This window comes from Heterocephalus glaber, unplaced genomic scaffold (genome assembly GCF_053883595.1).
Source record: "Heterocephalus glaber isolate CG9 unplaced genomic scaffold, H.glaber_assembly_v1.0 deba00001060, whole genome shotgun sequence".
Classification (NCBI taxonomy): domain Eukaryota; kingdom Metazoa; phylum Chordata; class Mammalia; order Rodentia; family Bathyergidae; genus Heterocephalus; species Heterocephalus glaber.
This window is the reverse complement of record NW_028258185.1, coordinates 141,519-169,046: the sequence shown is the minus strand read 5'-3', so window position 1 is coordinate 169,046 and position 27,528 is coordinate 141,519. Positions and strand designations below refer to the sequence as shown.

Here is a 27,528-nt window from a genome sequence, read left to right as displayed (position 1 = left end):
CTCGCGGCTCCCGGGGCTCTGCGGCCGCCGATTGGCTCCGCGCCGCCCCTCCCGGCCCCCTCCCCTCCCCCTGCCCGGAACCTTAACCCCGTCGTGGCTGCGCCGGGGCTGCGGGGGTCACCGCCCCTCGGGCGAGCCAGCCGGAGCGTGGCCGGGTCACTGTGCTAGCCGACAGCCCGGGCGGATATCCAGGTATCCTCAGAGTTCTGGGCACGGAGTGTGAGGTGCGCTTACCAAGAACTTCTCCAAGCGGAGCGAGGCAGGGACTAGGGGCTGGCTGGGAGGGCGGAGGGTCGCTGCGGAAGAGGAGGCAGCAGGCGCGAGAGGAAGATTTCGCGTAGGACCTAACGGGGGTGGCCACACAGGGGACGGATGGAAAGGGAATTTAGGCGTGCAGCAGGAGAGATTACGGTCAGACTCGGAGAAGGACTTTCCCCTGAAAGGAAAACATTGGAGCGGAGGAGAAAGTAGGAGAGGAGGTGCGGGGCCTTGACACCCTTCCAGGCAGGGGGAGGGAGCTGAGGCCTCAGGGTCTCCGGAACGAAGTCCCTCTTCAAGTACCAGGGAGTGGGTGGAGGACTTGGGGAGAAGGGACCATCTGGGGCTCGGCAGAAGGAGTAATGGGGGTGGGGAGACAGTAAGGCTTGCGAAATAGATTTCACTTTCAGCCTGCTGAATTCATGGGGATTGTAAAGTAGGAGAAAGGCTTACAGGGGGAGAACACTGTGGGAGGGGGGAGACGGAGAGGGAAGCTCCTTTGGTGGGGTGGCTTGTTTACACTTGGGGGTGGTTTCCAGTTTCGCTGTTGGCAGAAAAAGGAAAATGATCTGCTGTAACTGAAGGCGTGGAAGTTAGACTATGTGAAGAACTTACTGGCTTGGGGTAGGACCAAGATATCAATCACCACGAGACAGTGAGGGAGATAGGATGTTTCTAGGAGCCGGTGTGCCCTGTGCTGGGGGCTGGGGATCAATGGGCAGAGGGGAGGGAGGGGCTGGGGCATGGGGAGGAGCAGGGCTGGTTACTGCTTTGGGGAAGGCGATGAGAGGGAGCGACAGGCAGTGCTGGAAGAGGGCCAGGGGCCGGGCCTAGAGGTCTGCTTCTTTTTAACTGTAGACCAAGCAACTGGCAAGTTCCTTACGGATCGACGCCTGGTTCTCTGGGGCTGTCACTGTCACGATCACCCTCTCCTCCAAAGGGCCGGCTTCAACTCCCAGTCGCCCACTGTTCTGGTCTGAACTTCACTGGCCCCTTCCCCTCTTACCTCCCCGGAGAACCTCTGAGCCCCCTGCCCTTGCCCTATCTCTTTACACACAGCAGGCTCGGTTTTCTCAGGCAGGACTTCGGGTTAGAGCGACCCGGTGGACCCTGCAGCCTGGTCTGGCCCGTGGGCTGTCCACTTGCATTTTAATTGGCCATGCTTTGTGGTTACTTGGGCTCCAGGAAGGCTTCCCCACACCCAGCCCACTCTTGCAGGGGCCCCATTAGCTCTGTTTGGGCAGCAGGGATGGCCCCCAAACAGCTGTTTCCCAGTCCCCTTTAGCCCTGCACAGACAGTGGAAGGAGAGGGTGTAAAGGCACCGGGGTTGGCGGTGGGGGAAAGGCAGGCCCCTTAGAGCCCAGGTGCTTGCTCTATTCTCCTCATCGGTTTCCCACAGGAACACGGAGCAGGATCAAAATACCCTCTCAACCAGTCTTTTCCCTGTCCTGTTCTAACCGGACTGCGATTTGACTATGGGACTAAAGGATTCCCACACCCCTATCTCTGGGGCCTCAGGGTCCTTTCCCTGGACCTCAGTCCCATTTGCAAAATAGGCAGAGTGGTCCCTGCCTCCTGGGGTCGAGTGTCCTCTGAGGTAAGGGTAGCTGGCACTTGATAGCTGTTACTACTGCCTTGCCTCCTGGCAGGACTGCGGGACCAGAGGAGTCCCCTCTAGGTTCTCCTAAGAAGGCTCCCTTAGCCCTAGTGGCTCGCCCAGCTTGCCTAGGTCTCTTTCATGTTCCATTCTTTCCCTCAAACTTTGTTTTGGCCGTGGAAATCCCTCCCACAGGCTCACACCCACCCTTCATGTTACCTCCTCAAGTCCCGGATTCTCAGACCCTCTTGTCCTGAAAACTACCCATTAGGACAAGGGCCAAGAGAACTCGGGCTTGGACAGGTGGTAATTGAAAGGCTTTCTGGGAAGAGGGGTCCTGGGAGCAGCCCGTGCTGGGTGGAGGCAGAGCAGGAGAGAACAAGTACAGGCAAAAACGACAGAGAAGAGAGGGGTCTGGGTGAAGCAGTTGGGCAGCGGGGAAGTGGTGCGTGGCAGACTGTAGTCTTCGTTTTGGGTAGGCCGGGTAGGTCTGTCTGTGAAGGTGTGTGTATGTCACTGTGACCTTTATTTATGCCCAGAGCCGAGTGAGTAACTGTGAGCGCCTGCTGGGCATGTGGGTGTAAGCAGGCGTGGGGTGCTCACACACAGGGCTGGGAGGTGCAGGGCATCTGCCGTATGCTCTTGGAACCCAGCTCGCATTTTCTCCATGAGGTGTGCTCAGCCCCAGCCTGGGCTGCACAGCAGCAGCTGTTCTGTGCATGTGTCTGGGTCCATGAATATTTAAGGACACAGGGATGTGACTTGGTGATGCAATCACGTATCAGCTCCCACTCTGCCCTGCTCTCTGTGCTGGACTCTGAGTTAGTAGGATTGCTCTTAGTTGATTGGACATTTTCTGCTCTTACTTTCCATCCTCCTCAACCCCCTTAGCTTCCTTGTGCTTTCATTCATTCACTAACCTTTTTAACCCAGGGGGCTGGGTGGGTATTAGTATATTTACTGGCCTTTTCAAGGGCAGATGGAGAGAGGCGTTGCTGAGATGAGCCACCTGGGCTGGGATTTGGGAGGTCAGGTTCAATACCTCCCCCTGCTACCAACTCCCTGTGTGACTGTGGGATCACCCCCATCCCACGTCCCACACTGGGCTCAGTTTCCTCATCTCCCAGAGGACAAGGTAATCTGCAGGCTTCTTCCTGCTCTAATATGCTACTTTGAGTTAAGGGTGTCCCAGTCACATAGCCAGGAAATCTCCGAATCAGGGTTAGAACCCAGGAGGAAGGACCTTACTTCTATCTCTACATCTCTCCTGGCCTGGGCCGTATAGCAGAGGCAAGCTCCTGCACGGTGAGTACTTTCACACACTCAGTTCTGACAAGGTAAGGCTAGAAGCTGCTTTTAAACTCAAAGGAGCAATGACCCCTTCCAAACAGTCCCCCAGGAAGCCATATGCTCATTCCAATGTGCTGCTGTTTCCCCAGCATTTCTGGAAACTCTTTTGGAATCATCTCAAAACTTGTGGCATATGCTCTGAAAAATCCTCAGAGAGAGTAAATCTTTGCATTTTGCTTCTTGAAAATGGCAGTCTTTAGGTGCCAAGCCTTGGGAAGAAGGAGGGAGGTCAGGAGGGAGGCAGGCCCTGACCTGAAAGAAGGTTAGGTTCCCTGCAGTGGGACTGTGTGTTCCAGAGGGCTCCCAAGCCCGTTTGGAAGGCTTTTCTGCTAGAGAAATTGCAGAACTATTTGTGAGCCCAGAAGCACCATCAAGATAGATGTGCGGGCTCTTGGGGTAACTTGGGAGACCAGTGGGTAAGGCCTGTTTGCCTGTTAAAAAGCTCAATTCTGCCCAGCTCAGGTACAATCCCATGCTGCTGGTTCTCTTTGGAATGGGGCCAAAGCTGCTGATTCAAAGCGATTCCAAAGTGCTTTGCCTCTTCTTCACCCATCTCAAAAGCACTGGTTGAGGTAGAAGAAACTTAAGAGATCAGCCAGCTCTCTCGAGGATGAGCCATGCCATTTCTTTCCCCAGAATGCCAGATTTGGTAGCTATGGCAGGGCAATGGCTGGGCCGGAAGCAGCACATGGATCAGATGACCTTTTGGAATACATTTGAACCCTCTGGTCATCAACAACCTAAAAGCTCCAATCCCTAGCTTGCCTCTAGCCAGCCTCTTCTGTTCCCAACCCTCTAACACCTTGAATTTATTCTTTCAACAAATATTGGGTACTCACATACACCAGGGTTTATGCTAAGTGCTAGGGATACAGTGGGACACATAACAGATACAGTTACAGCTTTCAGCCTAGCAGGAGCCAGGGGAGTGATGGGGTGGCCAAGTAATCATCAGCCTGGAGTATTATGAAAGCGGAAGTGTAAGATGCTATGGGATAAGGGGTAGCAGGAAGGAGGAAGGAGATCAGTGGGACCTGTAGCTGCTCAGACCTACTGCTCCCCCTCCGTATCAGCTCCTCTCTGCAGGGTCTCTGTCTTCTAGCTCTGTGACTCTGGACACAGTTTTGAACCTCTCTGAGCCTCAATTTCCTCTGCCTTAAAACTGGCTTAATAGTAGGGACCATCCATGTTATACAAAGTGAGGAGTGAGATGAGTTAGTGCTTCCAAAGTACTGAGCACCTGTTAAGCACTTGAAAATGTTGCTTGCTTTGGCTCTTGAAAAAGCAGGGATGAAGCAAGGGATTTCAATGCTTTCAGAATCTGGGAGGAAGGTGTCTTCAGGGGGCCACCCCTGCCTCGGTCAGTGGGCCCCTGCTTCTGTCCACCCTGCTGGGATCAGCATTCTTGATGTTCAGCTGTGTCCTTGTCAGCATGGGCCATCACCCTTTCCTGCTAGTTAACACCCTCCCTGTTAATGATTAAATCTAATGACTTTGACTTGAGGGTGGGAGGATGGAAAATTCCCCAGCCACAGGACAGAGTAAGGGTAAGTTGTCAGGGTTCTGGGCATGTTGTTGTAGGTGGCCTGGGAGCAGATGCCAGGTTTTCTCCTGGGGCTGCTCGGCAGGGGAGTGTGGCTGGAGGAGGGGTCATTTGAAAGTAATAGCTCCACAGTCCTCCTGGGCTTGGCAGGTTCGAAGAGGGAACTGGGCCCCAGACCCGGCCAGGGCCTGCATTCTGCTCTGCAGTGGTTGGCCATTGGCTGCTGTGGTTGGATGGACAGGGCAGATTGGGGTGCGGTGGTTTCCCAGGCTGCTGTCCCAAAGTACCACAAACTGGGTGGCTTAAACAATAGTGATTTATTTTCTCACAGTTTTGGAGGCCAGAGGTCCAAAATCAAGGTGGCAGTCAGGCCACAGGCTCAAGGCAAGAATGCTTCTTTGCCTCTCAGCTTCTGATGCCCTTGGTATTCCTTGGCTTGTGGCAGTGTAACTTTGTAACTTAGGATCACACAACCTTCCTCACTTGTGTCTGTCAGTGCCCTCACTTCTTATAGGGACACCAGTCCTTGGATTTAGGGCCTACCCCAAGTCAAGGACAATTTCACCTTGAGATCCTTAATTAATTACCTCAGCAAAGACCCTATTTCTATAGCCTGAGGTTCTGGGTGGACATTCACTTTTGAGGGACACTGTTTACCTGAGGGTGGATAGTGAGAGGGCCTGACAGGGCAGGAAGAGGGCAAGTGTCCTAGGATGCTCAGAGACTGCTGGAGCTGGCACAGGAGGCCAGTGGCACCAAGTCTTTCCTGTCCCCAAGAGGATGAGGAGATTCTCAGGACCCTTGAGTGCAGTTGAACTGACTCTTAGGAGGCCTCAAGGGGGAGGCTGTTGGGTATGAGGGGGGAAAGGGAGCAGCAGAATTCTAGATGGGAGAAAAGAAGGAAGAGGGGACTCTGAAGGGGAACCCGGGCCTGCTGGAAACTCTTAGTCTCAGTGGAGGGGGGTTTATAACCTGTGGGATGCATAACCACAACTTGCCATAATTGCAAATAAAGTTACATTTGATTATACAACATTTTTCTTTCATTGCTGTTTTTTGTTTTGTTTTGTTTTCTACCACCATATTTTTTTTGGGGGGGGGGTACCGGGGATCGAACTCAGGACCTTGTGCTTTCGAGGCAGGTGGCAGAACCACTGAGCTAAATCCCCGGCCCCCACCTTTTATATTTTACAGGGTGGGTGAACTGGCAAGGTAATTTTTTTCTTTGCTCCCAGGTAGAAACCCAGGAAATCCTCCTTACTTTGCTGCTGACTCTCAGGTACGCATGATCCCAATTCAGAGATTAGAATAACCAGGCCAATACATGATTCAAACCCTGAACCTGTTTAGAGCTATTTCTCTGGCCTGCTGGGCCCTGCCTCAGAGGAAGCCTGCCTGCCATGGGCAGGGGCAAGGGGCACTGTTTGCTCTCCGTCAAGCTTTTGCTGCCCTCAGGCCTCTGCCCAGCCCCTCTCCTGTCCTCTCAGGTGAGCCTCAGAGCATGTGTGCTGCAGGGTGGTGGGGGTGCTGCACCTGACAGCAGTGGTAGGTCAGGTTTACATCAGTTCTTCAGTTGGTGCTGGGCCTCCTTCACCATCTGGCCGACTGTTTCACCATGCTCTCTGTGACTGTTTTCTCAGAGGCTCTTCAGAGCCCCCTTCAGCCCTGTTCCCTTGTTTCAGGAGCTTGAGACTCCTCTTCAGCTGTTCCTTGAGGTCCCTACTGGACAGGGCCCAAGTTAGACCTAGGGGGTGCACAGCACCTTCCTGCCTTTGCAGGCTGACTCTGGGGTGCAGGGCGTCTCCACAGCAGCTGCCCGAGTGGCAGCTCCTCAGTTTAGTCCTCTTGCCTTCTGAACTTCAGGTAGCATCCAGACTCCAGAACACACTGCTCCCCACCCGAGGGCCTCATACTCAGCTCTTGGGGAAATCTCTCCTATGAAGTCCACTTTCCTTCCCTTCATCCATTCCCTTCTCATGAAATCCACCCCACTTTGTACTATGACCCATGTCTTTGATCTGGCTGAGGTGGTCAGAAAAGAGTTCAAATTTCCTTTGAAATTCTTCATGTGATTGGGTGCCTCACTTTGAAATTTCATCTATTGTGTCTTGATATTTAGTTGAAATTTAAATTTCCTTTTATAAGTGTAACAAGGGTGCCAGAGGAGAAGGGTTTTGGGCTCTAAGTCTATGCCAGCAACTTCTCTTGGATGGGAGAGGACACAAAATAAACAGGTCAGAGGTAGATGGCCACCAGAGGGCAGCAGATCCTGCCTCAAGCCCTGTTTCCTTCCTTGAACTCATTGAAACTGAATTGTTTTATTCAATCTGCGGAGGCCAGATGCCCCAAGGTGCTGGGGCTCAGCTCGCCTGATATTTCAGCAGGCTCCCTGAAAGTTGACCCTGCTTCCTGGATTTCTTCACTGTTCTCCCAATTGAAATATCAGCAAAGAATCAGTCTGCTTTGTACACTGCCATTCATAAGCACCTCCCTTGTCATGGGTGTAGGGATCAAAGTACTCTGACCAGAGAAGCCTGAGAATGCTGAGCTGCAGAACAGTAACTGCTGTTGCAGAGGCAGAAATCAGGGCTTTGGGAGCATGGGGAAAGAGCAGCTGGAGGGAACTGGGAAGGGCTCTGAAGAGGAGGGGAAATAGAGTGAGGTTTTTTTTCTTTTCTTTTTTTTAGGGATGAGTAGGACTTTGAGGAGAAGAGTGTGAGAATAAGGGGGAGCCAGATGGACAAATTCCTGGGGGATGAGGGCGGTGAAATAGCATGGAGGTGGAGAGGCAGAGGGAGGGTAGCAGAAGGTGTTGCTGTTGGGGCTGTGTTTGGGGGTTGAGGTGATATTGGGGTCCAGCGGGAAGTTTGGGAAGGCTCTTTTTTTCCCTCTTAGCAACAACAGAACTTCCTTTCTGTTCCTAGGTTCAGGGAAGAGGATATGAGGCTCTGTGGCTACTTTTTTTTTAATTTGGAGGTGATGGGAGAAAATGGAGTGAGGGGGCATGGGAGCTTAAGTTTTTCAGAGAAGAAGAGCTTGGAGTATTTGATGTTGTTCAGTGGACTGAGAAGACATAGCTGGGGGGGCATTGGCACCCACTGGCGCTTGTCACACCAGGGGGAAGAGGGCATGGGCTTTGGATGGAGTCAGACCAGCTGCTGGGACAATCTCCATTCTCCCCGTACCCTGGTGACTTTGGCTTTACTTCTCAGAGTTCATTTCATTATCTACAAAATGGGAACAATAATTCCTATACCCTAGTGATATTGCAGGTATTGGATGAGCTAATATATGTAAAATTCTCAGCACAGTTCCTAGTAAGAGCTTGTTAAGTGGTCACATCTATTATTGGAATGATAATTGCCTTCACATATTTCAAAAGCTGTCACATGGAAAGGAGAACTTTCTGTGCTGCTCCACCAGGCTGATCTAGGGATGCAAGTTTGAGGAGAGAGAGTCAGGCTGTTGGGAGGGTGCAGGCTCCAGCAGAGTCACCAGAGCCTGGAGGAGGCTCCCTTACACCAAGAGATCTCTGTTGCTGTAGGTGGCTGAGCAGAGGGTTTAGGGGACTCTTTTTCACTCAGGGCTTTGGTTCCTGGGCTCTCTTGAAACTATGCAGCAGAGCCTATGGGTAGAAGGCTCTGTGAATGCACTTGAAGGGGCAGGATCCTAAGAGCAGCAGGGCAGAAGGAGCTGGCTGTGGAAAGGTCAGTGCTTTGTCAGCCTAGGCCTGAGCTGTCCTGCCTCCTCAGGTTAGAGGAGGGGTTGTTCCCTCCAGCCACCAAATGAGGGGACTCCATATTCTCTGAAGGAAGTTTCAGGCTGGTGAGGCACCGTGTGGTTGTATAAGACTCTGCCTCCAAACCTGTAAGTTCAAATGAGGCCCCCCTGTCTGTACATGCGTTGAGAAGCCCTCCTGAGACATATAGAACAGGCCACTCCAGACCAGGAGGCCCTTAGCTTCAGTAGAACAAGGACCCTTGTGCAAACACAAGGTGAACTACTGACCACGGATGGAGACAGGTAACCGATCCCAGAATAATTAGTTCCTAGCTTCCTCATTCTCTGCAGACCGGTGGACATGATCTGACATAACACTTCAAAAGATCACTTGTCCGTGTGCTGAGTGAAGGATGGATTGGAAGAGGAAGAGTAGAACCAGAGTGGTTAGGAAGCTGTTGAAGAAGTCCAGGTGACAAGCAATAGTGGATGAACTAGAGTGGTTGCCATGGAGAGGGGAAGAAGGTAAAGCTAGGACCATGGTCTGGAGATGGAATCTAAGGCCTTGTTAATGTGCTGGTTGTGAGGATGGAGGGAAAGGCAGAAATTGAGATCAACCCCTAGGCTTTTGGCTTGGGAAATGAAGTACATGGTGATGACATTCAATGAGATAGGAAGATGATGTGGACAATCAGGTACCAGTTCAGGTGCAGGTAACAAGGTCATAATACCATGGTATAAAAAGAGTGAATGTTAAACAGGGGCAACATGCTGGCTCCACAATACTCAGAACTTCCTGTCTTGTTACTCTTTCTTTTTTTTTGGTACTGGGGATCCAACTCAGGACCTTGTGCTCTTGAGGCAGGTGGCGGAACCACTGAGCTAAATCCCCAGACCCTCTTACCTTTTCTTTTAAAATAGGTGACCTAAGATGGCTACTGCAGCTCCCACCTCTCTATCTCATTCCAGTCAGTGAGAAGGGTTTAGAGAGGAGAAAGAAAGGATGTACACACTCCTTTTCTGTCAAGAGCAACAGTCATTACTTGCCCAAATATTTGCTCATACCATACTGGCCAATACCTAGTCACATGGCTATGTCTAGCTGCAAGGAGACTGAGAAATGCAGTCATTAGCTATATGAGAAAAATGGCAGGGCTAGTGAATTGGAAAGCATGATTAGGTGAAAAATCCATTGCTATGGGGCTCCTAGATTAATGGAGATGGAGGGATAGGAGGCTCTGGACAGATGGTGGGATCATTGAATTTAGGATTTTGGAAGCTACTGTAGCACAGTGTCAGGTGAAATACAAAGGTCAGGGACTGAGAGGCCAGAATGAATTTGAGAAGTCATCTGCATGAATGTTGAATGTCCTTGGGAGTGACAACAGGGGCAAGGGGGAGAGGAAGACCAAGCACCATCAGTAAATGAGGGAGGGGGCTAGGAGGGGGCTGGGAGGAGGGGCAGCCTGTCCTGAGCCTCAGAAGAGGGGAACTTTTGGAGGAAAGAGAAGATGTGGAACAAGGAGAATACCTCTTCCCTCTTCTGGATCTGGGATAAGTAGTGGTTGCAGGAATAAGCAGCTTTCACTTGAGAGGACTGTAGATGTTGTGGATTCTCAGGACATCTTAAAATATTATATAAGATCAAGTGATAGGACATTCAAAGTGAGCCACTGGGAATATGAAGGATTTTCTGATTACAGATCAGGAGCTCTAGAGGGCACCATGAAAGGTGTTGAGAGACGAGATTGGGCAGAGGTTTGGGCTGGACCAGGGGCTGGCAGAGCCAAGTGGGAATGGGGGTGGACAGCACAGATCCCTGGAGGCCTTAGCTTGGTCCTGGTGATGAGTGAGGTCAACAAGAGATGTGACAGCAGGGACTGTCACTCCTGTAAGAGTGATCATGGCAAAGTATAGATCTTAGTGCCTTAGTCTTAGATGGTTTGAGGGTTTGAGACAACTGATTCCTGTGGTTTAAGGTGGTGGCCAATCCCATAAGAGCAGGAGATGTGTGGGAGCAGAATATCTAGTGGCTCCCCATCATGAGTATCTGCATTCTAATTGCCAGAATTTGTGGGTATGTTAGGTTACACTGGTGGTGGGAATTAAGGTTGCAGAGGGAATTGAGGTTGCTAATCTCTGGGCTGAAAATAGAGATTATTCTAGATCAGTGATGGCAAACCTTTTAGAGACAAACTGCAACCCCAAATCCACTTATTTATTTATTTATTTATTTATTTATTTATTTATTTATTTTTGGTACTGGGGATCAAACTCAGGGCCTTGCGCTTTCGAGGCAGGCGGTGGAACCACTGAGCTAAATCCTGGCCCTAAACCCACTTATTTATTGCAAAGTGCCAACACTGTAGTTAAACCTGAATACTGAGGTTTTAGTTTAGAAAAAACAATTCATATGTTAACATATTTTGTCTTAAAAGAAAAATGTGTGTGTCATAGGTTCACCACTAGTGTCCTGCATGATCCAGAAGTTTCCTTAAATCTGAAAGGAAGCAGAAGAGAGAACGAGATTGATGGCAGGGTGAGAAGGCCTTGGTTGGATGCCTCTGGCTTTGAAAATGGAGGAAAGGGCTGCAGATCGAAGAGTGTGGGCAGCCTCTCCACCTATTGTGGCTGGAAGGGGCTAGGAAGCAGATTTTTCCCAGAGCCTCCAGAAAGGAATGTGGCTCTGCTGACCTCTGTGAGTTTAGCCTAGTGAGACGCACCTGGGGTGTCTGAGCTACAGAACTGCAAGATAATCAATTTGGGTTGTTTTAAGCCAGCCTGTGGTAATTTGTAGTTAGAAAACTAATGCAAGGTGAAAGGCCATCCTCTCCTGGCGACTGCTCCCTCCTGCAGGGTGGGATGCTGTGACAGCTGGTGAGGTGGAACATTTATTAGCCCATGTTTCACAAGGAGGTGGCGTTAATGTGTTAAGAATGTTCTCCAGTGGCTTTGTCTCTTGCTGTTCTACCCTCTCTCTCCAGGGCACAGGACCACACAGGGCTTCCCTCCCTGCCTTTCTCCTGGAATATTTGCTGTTTCCTCTCTATTTGGTGGCTCAGGCAGGAGGAAGGCAAGGGCTCCCTTTTGCCCAGCTTTGCTGGGGAGGTCAGTGTGTGGGAGGTTGGCTGACCATTCATGGAATGAATGCTTTGCTTTCTTTCTTGTGCCTATTCTCTGGGTTCCTTGTCCATTGGCTGGGCTCAGTGGGGTGGAGGGACAGCATGCTGATAGGCCTCCCTGGAGCCTGATGGTGGACTTGAAGGCTGGCCTTGGGGGACCTTGTATGATGGATTTTAACAGGCAAAGGCCTAAAGGCAACTCTGACCTGCAGCTTTCTAAGTGTAGCTGAAGCTGGGATAAAATTACCCCAATTCCATGTGGGCAGAGAGCACCAGACTCTGAAATGTTAGCTTGAGATTATATGTGCTAGTCTTTAGTTGGCAATTCTAGGTTGGCTTTCCCACGTCCTAACTGCCTACTTTGTTTTGAACTTCAGTTAAGGTCACAGCAGGGACCATGGAGGGATTTAAGGTATAGTCTGAGCATAGGCTCCTGGAATTATTTTTAGTCTCCATTTGCCTTGGGGTTGTTTATTTATTTTTTTCCATTAAGTTTATTGGTATATTTTAGGTATAAAATACAGTTGCATTCGTCATTGGGATCTTGTACCTTTACATGAGTATCTTGGTTCTTAGTTTTTTCCCTTTCCCCTGCCCTTCCTTCACCCCCTCCACCCTTCCCTATTTGCAAAGACTTTGTTTCCATTTTTTTCCTTTTCTCATATTTTTTCCCCCTTCTTTCCTTCCCCCTACCCCTCCCACTTCCCCTCCTCATTTAGACCTTTTCTTCCTATTACACAATATCAATTATAGATTTTTAAAATTAAAATATCAAGATCTAGAAGACATTACCACAGATTTTACAGAATTTAAAAGGATATAGAAAGCATATTTCAAAAATCTTTTTTTAAATAAATTTGACAACTTCTAAGAAGTACCTTGGAAGACAAATTAATGAAACTGACTCTGGAGGAAATATAAAATTTGAATAGCACCTACTAAAGAAAGTATGTTCCTAGCTTGAAAACCTACCTATATGACAATAGCAGGCTCGTATACATTTTAACTGATAAATTATATTAAACATTTAAAGCAAAAAAAAGAAGGAACACTTCTCCCCCTATTTTAGGAAATCAACATTGTGCTAATACTAAAACTGGATAAAGATAATAGAAGAAAAAAGTATGAACATAGGTAAAAATTTGTTTAACAAAACAAACTATTACAAGTCAGATCTGGCAGTATGTAGAAAGTGATTTTATTGTAGGGATGGTAGTGTTGGTTCAGCATTGGAAGATCCACCCTCAGAAGTCATCATTTTAATAGAGGAAAGGAAAAAGCCATATGATCCTGTCTCTAGTTGGAGAAAAAGTATTGGACTAAATTCTACAGCTGTTCATGGTAAAAGCTATCAGGAGACTAGAAGTAGAACATAACCTTCTCAACAGATAAGCCATGTACTCTATACTTCCAGCAAAAACACTGTATATGAATGGAGAAGATACAATGCTTCCTCCCTACTTGGGGAACAGGGCAGATATGCTTACTCTTCATCTGTCCATTAAACTTTGAAACATAGGCCCAAACCAAAATAGTCTGGCAATAAAATGACACAATTAGGATAGGATTGGCAAGGTAGAATTAAAATCTTTATATGAAGATGAAATGATCATCTACAGAGAAAATACTAAGAAATCTCTAGAAGCCCCTAGAACTTATATTTGAATTTAGCAGGATTGGAAAACACAAGGTATATATAAAAACTCAAGTCTATGTATACTTGCTATAAGTGAAGAATTGGTTATTGAAATTTAAAAGTTATGTAGGAGTACAAAGGACCTAGAAAAGTAAAAAGAAAAAAAAAACAGTGTTGGAAGACATTTAGTACCTAATTTTAAGACTTCATCTAAAGCTACAGTAATCAAGGCAGGGTTGGTGTAAGGAAAGACATATAGATCATTGGAAAAAAACAGAGAATCTAGAAATAGAACCACACATATATGGTCCACTGAGTTTTGAAAGATTATTTAACATTAACATTTTATAGAACATAAACTCAATTCAAGAGCAGAGGAAAAAATAGTGTTTTCAGCAAATGGAAAAAAACTGATTAATGAGATTCTATCAAAATTTAGAACTTTAAATGACATCGTTAAGAAAATGAAAAGTAGTCCTTAAACAGAACATATTTATAATGCATATAACCTATGACCAGAATATATAGAACTCTTACAGCTCATTAATAGACAACCCAATTAAAAAGTAGACACAAGAAGATGATAAATAGCCAGTACAGCACAAGGAAAGGTGTGCAACACTAGAATCAGAAAAATACTAATCAGTATAATAACAAGATTGTATTATATACTCATTAGGGAGATGAAGTTAAAAGATTTAAAAGAACAAATGTCAGTTTAGGTGTGGACCAGTTAGAACTTTCTAATACTGCTAATGTGAATGTAAAATGATAAAACCATTTTGGAAAACAATATAGGAATTTCTTGTGTTACTCTTAAGAACCAACAGTTCTGTTCTTAAGTCTTTACTTGAGAGGAATGAAAACACATGTTCACAATAGATTTGTACAGACAAGTCGACTATCCCTTATCTGAAATTTTTGGGACTAGTGTTTCACATTTTCATTTGAAATCCACTTGATCACAAAGAGGATAGCTACTCCTGTTTTTTTTTTGGGGGGGGGGTTCCTGTCACACAGAGTATTGTTTTCCACCCTTTAACTTTCGGTCTATGAGTTTCTTTTTGAATTAAATGTGTTTCTTGTATGCAGCATATTGTTGGATCTTACTTCTTGACCCATTCTGCCAATCTGTTTCTTTTGATTGGTGATTTGAGACCATTAACATTGATGGTTATAACTTATATGTATTGACTTATCATTGTCATGACCTTTTCTGTTTGTTGGATTTTCCCCCTTTGCGTTTAATTTCTTTCTTTCTTTCTTTCTTTCTTTCTTTCTTTCTTTCTTTCTTTCTTTCTTTCTTTTTGTACCAGGGATTGAACTCAGGTCTTTCCAATTGTGCAGTAGGCGGCAAAACCACTGAGCTAAATCCCCAGCCCCTGCAGTTAATTTCTTGTCACACCTGACAGATTCATTCTGCTGGGCTTCCTGGGGTTGTGATCCTTGTTATCTTTTCCTAGGATATTGTCTAAAATTTTCACAGTGCTGTTTTGGTATTCATGAAGTTCCTAAGGTGCTCTTTGTCATGAAAGTATCTTATTTCTCCATCAATTTTGCAAGATAGTTTTGCAGGGTACATCAATCTGGGTTGGAGGCTGTTTTCTTTTAGGGCATGAAATACATCACTCCAAGCTCTTCTTGCCTTGAGGGTTTGCATTGAGAAGTCTGCTGTGATTCTAATGGGCTTTCTTTTGTCTGTGATTTGTTTCTTTTCTCTAACTGCTTGTAGAACTTTGTTCTTCTGTTGGGTTTTTGGAATCTTAACTATTATATGCCTCTGTGTAGATATTTTTTGATCAAGGCTAGTTGGAGTCCTATATGCCTCACTTATTTGTATGTCAAGTTCTTTCCCCATGCTTGGGAAGTTTTCTGCCATCACTTCTGTGAACAGTTTTTTTATGTCACCTGAACTCTCTCCTGTTTTTTTACTGACCCCGATCAGTCTTATGTTATTCTTCTTTGCATCCTCTAGTAGCTGTTGGATTGATTTCTCATGGTCCCTTACAATTTTAAAGCAATTTTTCTTTTCCTTGTCACTAATTGCAATCTTATCTTCTATATCTGAAATTCTGTCCTCACATTGGCTCATTCTGCTGCATAGACTTTCAATGGAGTTTTTAATCTCCTGGAAATCTGTTTTTATCTGTTTTATGGATTTCATTTGTTTCCTATGTTGTGATTCCATCATGTTCCTCAGCTCCTCTATTTTTTTTCTGTGTCCTCTCCAGATTTATTAATCATGTCTTGCACTATGGGCCCAATCTCTGCTGTTATCTGAGAAATTATTTCTGATTTCATTTTTTCCAGATCCACTTGTGGTGCCGGTTCATGAAGTCCAGGTGGTTGAGTATCAGAGTGTTCCATCTCGTTTCCCTTTGGGGTTGTTTTAGGCGATTGGGAAGTCGGTTTTGAAACTTGTTTATGTGTCTTCTCATTTCAATGGTGTGGGGGGTTGCTGCTGGTGCCTGCAGGGCTCACCTCCTCTGTACTGGTGGGGGTGGTATGGCAGCCCAGAAGCCTCCTCCTGTTTGGCATTGTATATTTATTAAGCTCTGACTGAGACTGCAAATGTCAGAGGCCAACAGTGGAGCTAACTGCAGACTTATGTTGGACTCCAGGAGGAAGGACCTCCATGGAGAGGAAATGTTGTGGGTGAAAATGGAGAAAAGCTTGGTAGAATTATTACAAACCTAAAGGATAAGAGAGAAATGAACAAGTTGTGGGGCTGGAACCTTCTGTCTCTAGAAGTCAGATTTACCCAGGGAATGAAGGGGACATGAGTCCATGTAAATAAGATATAAGTCTTGGTCTTGTAGTGAGAAAGGTCAGAAAAGAAAATAAGAAGGCATCTCTGTTGATTGAACTGGAAAAAGATACAATTTTCTTGGGAGGAAGGTTGAGTTCAAGTACCTCAGGCTTGAGATAATATTAAAAGAAGAGGAAATTTTCCATGCTTAAATACTTTTAGGGAGGCTAGGGTAGAGTAGAATATTCATTACTGCATCAGGGAGGAACGGGACCGGTGATCTAACAATGATGCAAAACAGGGAGAGGCCGCTAGAGGGAGCCAGGACCCAGTAAACTACTGCAGACAGTCACTTGCAAGGCTCGAGGGAAGCCTGGATTAGCAGCGAAGCTGTGAGCATACTTAGGGAAGTTTCAGAGGGACACAGTTAATCTTTTTAGGGGAGGCTATTGCCCAGGTCCCGGGGAAACATTCCCAGGAAACGTGCCATACAGTGACTGAGAAGATGAAACACACCGTAACGGGAGTTCATGTGCGAAAGAAACAGATCTGGGCACAGCTGAGTTAAACTGAGGCTAATGGGAGCGATACATTAAATCTCTAAATATCACAAGATAGCAGAAGAGACAGTGTGCATGCCCCAACTTCAGCGGTTAATGCTCAAATCAACCTGTCTGTTGGAGATTTTTCCTGGTTGAGGTTTAAGTGCCATGCTGAGAACTGCAGAGTTGGCACAGACCTGAGAGCACCTTGGCCAGGTGAAGTCAATGCTTTCCCCCTTCTCTCAGACACCATGGAGTTTCTGCTGTGAAGCGTTGCTGGCAGTAGCAAGGCGATTCCTGCTGGACTCAAGGGTCCCTGCCCATCTTCTGGAATTGGAGAAGACTATTGTGGGGATGCTGTGCCTTGTCCCATCTGCCTGCCTAAGCAAGCCACAGCCCTGGCCCCTGTGGTGCTGCCCCTTGGGAGGAGCATGGACAGATGAGGTGAAGCTTGCAAGCAGCAGCAGAAGCGTGGCTGGAGACCTCCCCAGAGCCATGCTCACCTGAGGTGCCCTGCTGAGTGTCTGTCCTCTGTGACATCTTTCTCTTGCACATCAAGCCCCATTAGAGTTTTTTTTCCCCCATCCCTCTCACTAAAACAAATCAAACCCCTCAAAACATGCATAGAACCATGTACTAGGTCCTAGGTTCTGGACATGTAATTGCCTGGGACCTGAGAACATGGTTGCATTTCCAAGTTTTGTTTGTGTGGAGCTGGTGCCATGTTTTCCACATGTCCTAAGTTACTCTGATTTAAAAAAGATGGACCTCTGAAGTACTTGGGATGGAGTAAGTCAACCTTGAAGATACTAGAGGAAACGCATCCCTTTCAGGGGAGAAGACTTTTGAGCTTTCATTTCCTTGCATTTGAATTAAAGAGAAGGTGTGTTTCACTTTTGTTTTCTTGTTATTTTTGAAATTAGGAAGGGGTTTCTGTTCAAATTTAGCACTGCTTTTGGTTGCTGGTGTTGAGTTGATATTTTATGCTTTCATGTAGTGCTTATTCTGTAGGCCTCAAGTGAGCTGTACTGAGCAATGTGACCAAGCTGCTTGGATAGAGGATATAGCCTAGGGTACAGTACCATTTTGGAGTTAAATTATGTCCCATTTAGATCCAATTCAGAGGCCTTGGGAACCAACAGTAACCTGGTCACCCCACAGATTTCAGGAGGATACACAGATGAGTGATGAGAACTATTCATCTGGAAGTAGGGATAACAGCTTTTTGTCTTTGTAAGGATTAAATGAGTCAATACGTATGAAGCATTTGGAAATGGGGCCTGTCACATGATAGGAGCTGTATAAATCAGTGGGTCATGTGGTCACATATCTCGACACAAACAGCAAAGTGGGAGACTGCTGTGATGCCCTGCTGGTCTTCTCTGTCCCAGCCCTCCTGCCTCACCTGTTGCAGATCACAGGCCCACCTGTTAGGCCAAAGCATTGAGAAAAGAGAAAGCTACTCTGCATTGGGGGCTGTCTTTTCTACTTGTCCCTTCCTGACAAAGGAGCAGGCTTGTGGGGATACTTTCCAGCCTACCTTTCCATTCCTTCCTTACTCCTCCCCAGGGAGAGGGGCTGATCTTAGCTCCGAGAGCCTGGCAGTGGCGTTTCCAGCTCCTCTCTGTTCATTCAGTAAGTCAGATGGGGATGGGGTAGGGAGACGGGGGAACCAGAAGGCCCCATTAGCCTGAGGTCGCCTATCTAGCTGAAATAGGAAGCCCTGCATTTTGAGTTACTGGTACATCTGCCCAGCCATTGTTAAGGTGGCTCCTTTGATCCCCATTGGGCAACAAGCCTTGTGCCATTTTCTGTATTAGTCTGAACTGAGTGAGGGTCAGAAGGATGTCTAGGGTGTCTTAATCTCCAAGACATTTCAATTGTTCTAATCTATTTTTCTCAGGAAACTTCCTCTCCAATTTCTTCCTAAAGTCCGTAATCTCGGTTACATTGGCAAGGATATTTTCCCCCATGTCTCAAGCTTGAGACTCAGTAGAATTTTCTGTCTAGTTTGGGAGATGTTTTTGGTGGAGTTGTGCACCCTTATACCGGGGAGGGGGAAGGATAAGTGAGGGACAGTGAGCAGGTCACCTCTTTTTATACCAGGAGAAAGCAAAGGAGGGAAGGAGATATTTTTATCTGTCTCCAGCCCTGCATACAGTTTGTCCAGATTTTCCTTGGTCAGGACAGTGCTGGCCCTGCATTATAGTCGGTCAGTTGTCTGTTGGTCTCCTGAGCACCTTTTTCATGTGTCCTGGGAGCAGAACCCTAGAGATTAGAGATGGCTTTATTCCCACCATCCTACCTGCCCTTTAATCGGCAGCCTTCCCTGAATTTGAAAAACAGAAAAAGACTTTCATTCTCCATGTTCTTCTTTACCCGTTGAGTTTCACATGCCTTGATGGTGAAAGCCGCCCGGGCCTGCAGGGGGATTGGCACATAGGAGGTAGATGGTTCTGGCACGTGGTAAAGCACTTGGTAGATGTTAGCTGAGTGGCAAATGGAAGCCACGTACCCTGAATAGTCCTGGAAGGTGAGAGTGTAGAGGCGTAGAGGAAGAGGCCTGGAGAGAAGCCAAGATGCTACAGTATGTGACCCTGGAAGTATCTAAGGCACAGCTCAAAAGTGTGCCAGGAGAATCAGCAAAGGGTAGTGTTCTGGAAAGCCAACGAGGAGAAGATTCTAGAAGAGGCAACTGTGCTCAACTCTGCAAAGGCAGTGCAGAGATTCAGGACTGAGAAGAAGCCATGGGGCTTGTTGTTGCCTGTGGATTTGGGGAGAGCAAGAGCAGCAGGCTGGTGGGTGGGAAAAGGCAGACTGCAGAGGGTGAGGAGGCACATGTCGCACTGAGGAGGTGGAGGCAGGCTGAGGAGGGTCAGGTCTCACAAAGGATGTCTTGGGCTGGGGAGATAAACAGCCCTGTGAGCTAAAGAGCAGGACAGGTTCAACTTAAAGCATTAGGGGAGCTAGAGAAGAATCCTAGTAGAAAGGGGATATCCTGCTTCCTTTTCTGGGCCCCATAAAACTTCCACAGATCTGGGTTTGGATTGCATCTCTTTAATGAATGAATTTGAGAGATGGTGGTTGGGATGGACAGAGGTAGGTAGGCACCTCTCAGGGCCCACTTTGGAGTTTAAGCACCCTCATCATTAGGGCTTCATGACGTCCTTTGCACTAGGGATTAAGCTTTTTAAATTGTCCGAGAATCTGTTCATGATTTTATCCAGATTGTTCTCGATTTTGTGGCTGAGCTTGGCCATTCTTCCTTCTGAGGTGGTTGCTGGGGAATATTGGGAGAGAAATGTCAAGTTAGGGCTGGTTCCTTTCTCATCTCCCTATGCTCCAGTGACAGCCTTCCACAGAGCTGGCCATCAGTGGGTCATTTGATTTCATTTATATTAATTTCTCCGTCTCCTCTCTCTCCCCCCCACCCTGCTCTTTTTTTGTGGTACTTGGGATTGACCCAAGGCCATGCTACATCCCCAGTCTCCTTTTTTTTTTTGGTACCGGGGATCTAACTCAGTACCTTGCGCTTGCAAGGCAGGTGCTGGAACCACTAAGCTAAATCCCTGGCCCTAGTCTTTTTAAATTTTTGTTTCTATTGTTTTTGTTTGTTTTGAGACAGAGTTTTGTTAAATTTCCCAATCTGGACTCTAACTTGCAATCCTCCTGCCTCGGCCTCCCAAAGTCCTGGGATTACAGTTGTGAGCCACTGTGCCAGGCTTTATTTACATTTAATTCTAGTTCCCCCACAGCTTCTTTTCTCCTTCTGACCCCACCTATTTCCACTCAAAGTAGCTTTACCCTTGCCTTTTTCTTCTTCATGCCCCCACAACTGCTTTCCTCTTTCTCTGGCTCTTACCAGTCCTGGGGGTGGGTTCAGTGCTTTCTTCTGACTGAAGCCTGGCATTTTTGAGACTCTCTTCTTGGAAGATGGGATGAGGCTGCATGGACTTCTGATTCTTGGGTCTGGTGGATTTTATCTCCACATTCTGTTTGGAAATCAGCTCTTCTCTGATGATGGAAGGCTCCTTAGAAAGGTCCTCATTGGAGACATGGTCCTTCCTGGGATGGTTAGTAGGAACAGACTGGGCAGCTGTGACCACAGAAGTGGAGGAGGTGAGGGGCAGAGAAAGCTCTCAGGGTTAGAAGCAGTCAACTAGTGCTTTATGTGGTCCCTTAACAAGTGGAGGGCATCAGGCTTGGGTCATCACCTAGTCAACATACAAGTAGGACTAAGGTCCTGTCCCAGAATCAAAGTCTGTGAGCATCTCAAATCACATATTTGATTTTGAATGTCATTGATTGGGAATTCTACTTCCCCCCAGCAAATACACCTTCCCAGTTAAAACAGATGAATTTTACAAACACCCATTCTGTGCCTGGTTCATGGGAAGAGTTCATTAATATTGGTTCTTTTCTTCTGAATTCTAGGTACTGCTTGCATTTGCCCTCTCTGGTTTCTCCCAGGTAAATGGAGGGAAGCTAGCCTGAGATGAAATCATATCTATAGATAATCTACAAAGTAGAGTCCAAAAATGTTCATGGTTTTGGGGCCGTGGGTGTTGGGAGCTTGGAACCAATGAACCCCTCAGTGTCTTTGCCTTGGGGTGAGCTGAAACACTTTACCTGCTGGCATTTGCTGTAAGGGATGGTCCCCCAATGATCACCTGGCATGAATGCTGTTCCAATGGTTCCTGGTCCCTGGATCTTGGTCAGTTAGTCCAGCAGGAAGGGTTAAGGCCAAGGAGGGACTGTCTTTGCTCTGATTCTTCTCCAGGTAGAGAGTTCATCATTTATTGGACAATCTTTTACTACCACTGAGGGTTTTTTTTTTGGTTGTTTTTTATTTTTATTTTTTGGTACCAGGGATTGAATTTGGGACCTTGCACTTTTGAGACAGGCAGCGGCACCACTGAGCTAAATCCCTGGCTCTTTGGTTCTTTTTCAGACAAGCGAGCTCTGTGTAGTCCAGGTTGGTCTTGAACTCACTGCAATCTTCCTGACTCATCCTCTCAAGTGCTGGGATTACAGGTGCACCGTCACACCCAGCTCAACACCGACTTATTCTAAAGGATGCCAGCATGATACTTACTAGAATCTGCACTGAGCCTTTACGGGGATTTCATCTTCTGGCTCTGAAACAGAAGAGTTTAAAGTGTCAGAGGTCTCTAGACAGTCAATATGTGAGTTTCTGACCCTTCCCAGCCACAGCATTCTCAATCTGCCTTACTTTTTTTTTTCTAAACAGTAGCAAAGTTTATTTGAAAAAGTAAAAATGAAGAGTGCTAGAGAAACTGGCTTTGCAGAGCCAGTTGGGCTGAGTAAAAGAGGAAAAAGCAAGATAAAAGTACACCCAGGAGGACCCAGGGCAGGCTACTGTGAGGAAAGCTACAATAGCCTCCTCCTTCCTCTTGTCTTTGTTTTTTGCAGCAGTTTGAACACACTATGAATTGATTTGATATGTTTATTGCTTTTTTTTCCTCCTAGGCTGTAATCTCAGGGATGGCTGAGGTCTCTGTCTAGTCTGTTCATGCATCCCAAGTCCCTAGAACTGCGTCTGCCTTGGAGTAAGTGCTTGATAAAGAGCTATTGAATGTGTGTGTGTGATCTTGCCTTCATTGTACAGAGGGACGAAGGGTGGTCCATGGAAGTGTAGTGACTCTGATTGTGTTGTCCAGCATTAGCAGAAGCTATAATCCAGTGGGAACCTCTGTTGACTCCTAGTCTGCCCTGATTAGGTCCAGTTTGGGCCCTCTGGTCCCAACCTTAGGCTTTATGGGTTGTAGGATTTGTGGGATCATATGTCCTCATTTCCTGCCTCCATCCCTAAGTCGTCCCAGGTGTGGACTTTTAATTCTCCATCTCCCCATCCCTCCACCCAGCACATTACAAGGTTAAAGAAGGACCTTGACCTCTAGGGGACTGCAGGGAGTGGGAAGGAGGCCACACTCACCATGAAGGATGGCGAGAGATGTAGAGGCCAGGCTGGCCAGCAGCAGGAGAGCGATGACTTTCATGGCAGAAGGGAGGCGGGATCAGTTTTCCTGGGGAGGCCATTTTGAAGTTGCTGAGACGGCAGCCTGGAAGGGGCTTTATTTATTTTGGGGTAGGGATGGGCTATGGGGAAAACTGGTTCAGGATTGGATCTGGGAGTGCCAGGTTTCCCTTCCAGAGTTTCCCATTCTGAGTACATTTGTTTTTGGGAACTGGAGTTTCTGGGAAACTGGTTAACAGGAAATAAGGCCCCTAGCCTTCTCCCTGGCCTGGGCCAGCCCCAGGGTCTACCCTTGTATGTCTTTGGGTTAACTTCCTGATGTGAACGTCCTTCCTTCATGGTGCTTACTACTGGTATAATTTTACTTTTATACATGTGGTCATTTAGTTACTATCTATTATTCCCAGAAGAATGAAATTTCCACGATGGCTGGGATTATATCTGTTTTGCTTGGGATTGTTTTTCCAGCACCTTGAAAATAGCTGGCACATAGTAGGTGCCCAGAAAATATTATGTGGTGAATGAATCAAGGAAGGGCCAGACAAAACTCCCCAACAGTATAGGAGTGAAGGAATGAGGCAGTTACAGGAGTTCCAGCAAACTGTCCTATGTTTATTCACAGGAGATATAATTCATGAAGTTATTTATTAAGCAAAGAAACTCATATGCACAGAAAAGAGGTGACTTGTAGAGTCACATATTTGGGTGCATTTGAACCAGGTCAGTCTAACTCCACATCCAGGGCCTAGGAGACAAGTGGAGGTGTGAGATGCCCAAGGAAGCATCTGGAGAGCAGGGGGACTGTGCCTAGGACTTGGATCCTGGGCCTTGGCCTGTGTAGCAAACTAATTGATCTTCTGTGTCCTCCTCTAGCTGGAGGTTTTGATGATCTCTTTGAAACATCTGTTTCTGGATTGTCTCTAGGCAGGAGAGGGCTGCCACAACCTGAGACCAAGCCCCCTGCCTTTAGCAGAAAACATACTTGCTAGTCATATGAAGTCCCACTGATGGTAAGATCTTGTCCATAGACCAAAGAGGACACTGGGCTGTGCCAACTGGTGCGAGTCCTCCCCCTCTGGGACAGGAGAGCCCTAGGGGGGTGGCAGCTGTCCTCCAGTTACTCCGTACAGCTCTCCTCAGGCAAGATAGTGAAGTGAAGGAAGTTTGTCTTGGGCTGCCTCCCACCTCTACTTCCTCCAAATTTCCCCCTCTCAACAGCAATCTTCTTACCTGTAGCCCAGGGGGTTGGGGAACAGGACAAGGACAGATGAGAGCATTCATACTGAATCCACTGTGAGGATTCCAGCTTTGCAGGTTTATTTCCTAATCTACCATCATCTTGAGGCCACCATCATCTCTAGGCTGGGCTATTTTAGTATTTAATTCTTTCTTCTGGCAGGCACCAAGCCCTTGCTGCTCAGCTGGAGGGTAGAGAAAAAATATGATGACCCCTGACCCTGATAAATCTTCGTTTTCTTTCTCACTTATTCTTTTTTTTGGTACCGGGGATCAAACTTGGGTTCTTGCGCTTGTGCAGCAGGTGGCGAAACCACTGAGCTAAATCCCCAGCCCCTCACTTATTCTTTTTATTCATGCTGGGGAGTAGGGTGATGGTGAGAGGATCAAATCTGTGTTTTCTGAATTAGTCCTCAGGGATGTGACTTAGTTATTTCTTGGTGGTAGTCTTTAGGTCACAGAATACTCAGTGACTACCATTTTTAACTTGTAGCTATAGTGACAATTATCAAACAATAGGGATTTTTATTTGGCATCTTATTTCAGGTGTCTGTTATAATTCTATATTTTGCTATCCATCATTTATTAACAATATTCATAACATATGCAGACTTGAAATTTTTTGCACTGTGTGAAGCACATTGGCTCTTTCTTTAAAAGAGAACACCCCAATGTTTTTCACCTGTTTACTGAACCTGATGGCAGATGCAGATCTCAAGTCTAGTTGTAACTCCTTGATTTACCTACAATAAAAAGGTATTATCTATGATCAAAAGTTCCAATATAACAAGTAGAAAAGGTGGAATGTAAAAATAATGAAAAGTCCCATTAAAAATGGTGTGATGGGAAGCACCTCCAGCAGCCAGTACTCCATGGTAAATATTCTGCTGGACAGAAATTGCAAGGGTCCCCTAACTAGCATTGGAATAATACACTTGATTGGGCAATCTGGAAGCCCCTAGTTGTGTTCTCTGAGAGGGTCTCCCTATCCATTGTCTTTTAGGGCCTTAGTTGGGGTGAACATTGAACAAAATGAACATTTGATTCAGTCTAGATCTAGAATGTTCAGCAAAGGCCCATGTATTAAAGGCGTGGCTGCTCACTTGGTGCTACTTGGGGGGAGGTGGCCATTTTAAAAGCTGGGGCCTAGTGAGAAGCTTTAGTTCACTGGGGAGTATCTTCAAAGGGGTTTATGGGACTCTGGTCTCTTGTTTTGTCTTTTTTCTCTTCCAATAAGTGGTTTTGGTATGCCTTGTGTTCCCACCCTGATGTGCTGCCATAGGCCCAAAGCAATGGGACCATTACATGACTGAAACCACCAAAATTGAGCCAAAATGAACCTTTTCTCTTTATAAGCTGATTATTGTAGATATTTATTACAGTAATTGGAAGCTGAGTACTGTAATACTCTCTTTTGAAGAGCAGACCAGTTCTTGGCTCCACTTTGCTCATAGCCTAACCTATTGAAAATGTTTTCTGTATTCATTTTCACCAGTTCCTGTTAAACCCATTCTAAGTCATACTTTTACCCAAACTACTGCACCAAAATTGGTCTTGTCAAGATAGTCACATTGGCAGGAGGTCACGAGCCCCGGCCCATCCCACAGGACTCCAGAGAGACCAGTGGCCACTGGCCACTCACTGCCAGCAGCCCCCATGGCTGGGAGTTACAGAGTCATGGAAGATGACAGTTCTATTGATTACAGTGTTCATGAGGCCTGGAATGAAGTCACCAGTGTCTACCTGATTGTGATCCTTGTTAGCTTTGGTCTCTTCATGTATGCCAAAAGGAATAAAAGGAGAATTATGAGGATATTCAGTGTGCCATCTACAGAAGAAACTTTGTCAGAGCCCAACTTTTATGACACAATGAGCAAAATTCGTTTAAGACAACAACTGGAAATGTATTCCATTTCAAGGAAGTATGACTATCAGCAGCCGCAAAGCCAAGCTGACAGTGTGCACCTCTCACTGGAATGAAATCTCAGAAAACGAGCAAGAGAAGTAATTGCTATCTAGTGTGGTGACCCAAAGGCCTCTAATTCCAGCACCGGGGAGGCTGAGGCAGGACACTCACCAATTCAAGGTCAGCCTGGGCTATATAGTGAGTTCAAGTGTAGCCTGAACTACAAGGCTAGTGAGACCTGTCTCAAAGAGCAAAAATGTAAAAAAAATTTTTTTAAAAGAGTAATTGTGAAACAGTACCAAAGCAAATGCCCACTTCCTTCTACTAAATCACAAATGATGTTAAAAAACCCCAAAAACTTCTCTGTGTATAAAATTATTTTATTTGTGGGTTTCCCCCATTTTTTGGTGTTATGTTTTGCTTTTTAAAATTACTTCTCCCTGAAATTTCTTACACAAATACAAATGGCTCAAAAGGCCTGAACACAGAGCCTGCACATCTCCAGAAAGATACAGTAAGACCAGACATGGGTTTCTCCCTCTGAGGACCTTTGATTTCTTCATGATACAATCAGTGAGAAATAAAAACATATCTTTGGAAGTGAGAATCCTGGAGTTTATGCCATCTTGATTAAAATAGTTTTGGAAAATTAAAAAATAAAAATCCAGCTGTTAGAATAACTTCTTTTTAGATTGTTTTTGTGATGAGTGCAGTATAAATAAGACTAATTTTCATTCTTAGTACTCTTATTAATGACTCCTTAATCGAATTAGTGGTCTTACTTCTTCAGAACTTTTCTATCAGGAAGCATACCCATATGATGCTAATCTTAGAAGCTTTCTGTGACTAGATTCCTCCCCACCTTACTTGTGTTGTCTGTAGTTTTGTTTTTTATTCTCTACTTCTTTTCTATTTGTTGGGACTTCTTTGACCTATACAGGGCCAGGCTGTAGGAACAAATGGATCCCTCTATGTTGCTGTTGGCAACTTGCTTTTCAGTCATGTCATTGTCAGTAATGTTACTCTCTGGTTTCTTCTGCTTTTTTTTCTTTTTAAAAATTTTTAGCCTTAAGCTTTTCTGAAAACCCTCCTATCTTGTGCCATTTTGTACTATACAATGAAATATTTTTACTTATTTTTTTCATGTTTATTTAAATAAAAGCTGGTTGAAGGTAGTGGTTCAACTATAACTCAAATAGCTTTTTAATTAAAGCTATACTTAATTTTAAGAGTTCATTAACAATCATTTCAAGTATTTCTTTGTTATTATTGTGAAACTAAAAGATATAAACTTTAAATAAAAATTAAGGTTTATAGAAAATGAAAAAAAGATAGTCACATTGTGGACTGTCTGTGGAATATTCTAATACTCCTCAGATTTCTTTATCAAGAGCCTTTAGATCATCCTGCCTCAGCCTCCCAAGTAGCTGAGATTACAGGCAGCATTACCACACCTGGATACTTTTAGTTTTTAATAATAATGCATGGTTCAAGGTTCAAAAGATAGAAAACATACATCAAAAATGCATCTTAAAATTTCTGGGAAGATGGTGGAGTGGTGAACAGCAGATAGAAAGTCCTTTGATATTCTGTGTCCAGATGCTGGAATATAGTAACATGAAGAGAAGAAGGAGGGAAGTAGGTCCCTGACACCCAGTAAGGATCTGAAGCAAGAATTGAAGCTCACAGGGAGAGTGAAGACAGAGACCTCAATGCAGAAGAAGGAGGTAGCAAGTGGCACTTTCTCCCTGAGCCCTGACTCACTGTGTGGGAGGGGCCTCAAACCTGTAGATGCACAGTGACTACTGGCAAGCCCAGAGGCTTCCATGGAGAAACACACCAGTGGAATGGAGCAATGGATGCAGTGGAC

General features: G+C 46.0%; 1 protein-coding gene and 1 pseudogene across 1 annotated transcript; one reads left to right on the top strand and one right to left on the bottom strand.

Annotated features, from left to right (window-relative positions):
• Positions 1-19,667: 19,667 nt before the first annotated feature.
• Positions 19,668-22,538, bottom strand: LOC101700305 (glycosylation-dependent cell adhesion molecule 1). The gene is made up of 3 exons (XM_087209683.1): positions 22,475-22,538; positions 20,352-20,656; positions 19,668-19,853 (listed from the first exon to the last, which is right to left on the bottom strand). Exons 1-3 carry the CDS (start codon positions 22,536-22,538, stop codon positions 19,668-19,670), a joined length of 555 nt encoding a protein of 184 aa, XP_087065809.1.
• A 98-nt stretch (positions 22,539-22,636) lies between these two features.
• LOC147828490 (small integral membrane protein 19 pseudogene) lies at positions 22,637-26,833 on the top strand (annotated as a pseudogene).
• Positions 26,834-27,528: the final 695 nt, after the last annotated feature.

Coding starts and splice junctions, on each gene's coding strand:
- LOC101700305 (XM_087209683.1), bottom strand. CDS start 22,538: ATGAAAGTCATCGCTCTCCTGCTGCTGGCCAGCCTGGCCTCTACATCT. Junction 20,657..22,474: donor ATCTCTCGCCATCCTTCATG/GTGAGTGTGGCC, acceptor TCTAACCCTGAG/AGCTTTCTCTGCCCCTCACC. Junction 19,854..20,351: donor AGAGAAAGAGGAAAGCAGTT/GTGGGGGCATGA, acceptor ACTGGAGCATAG/GGAGATGAGAAAGGAACCAG.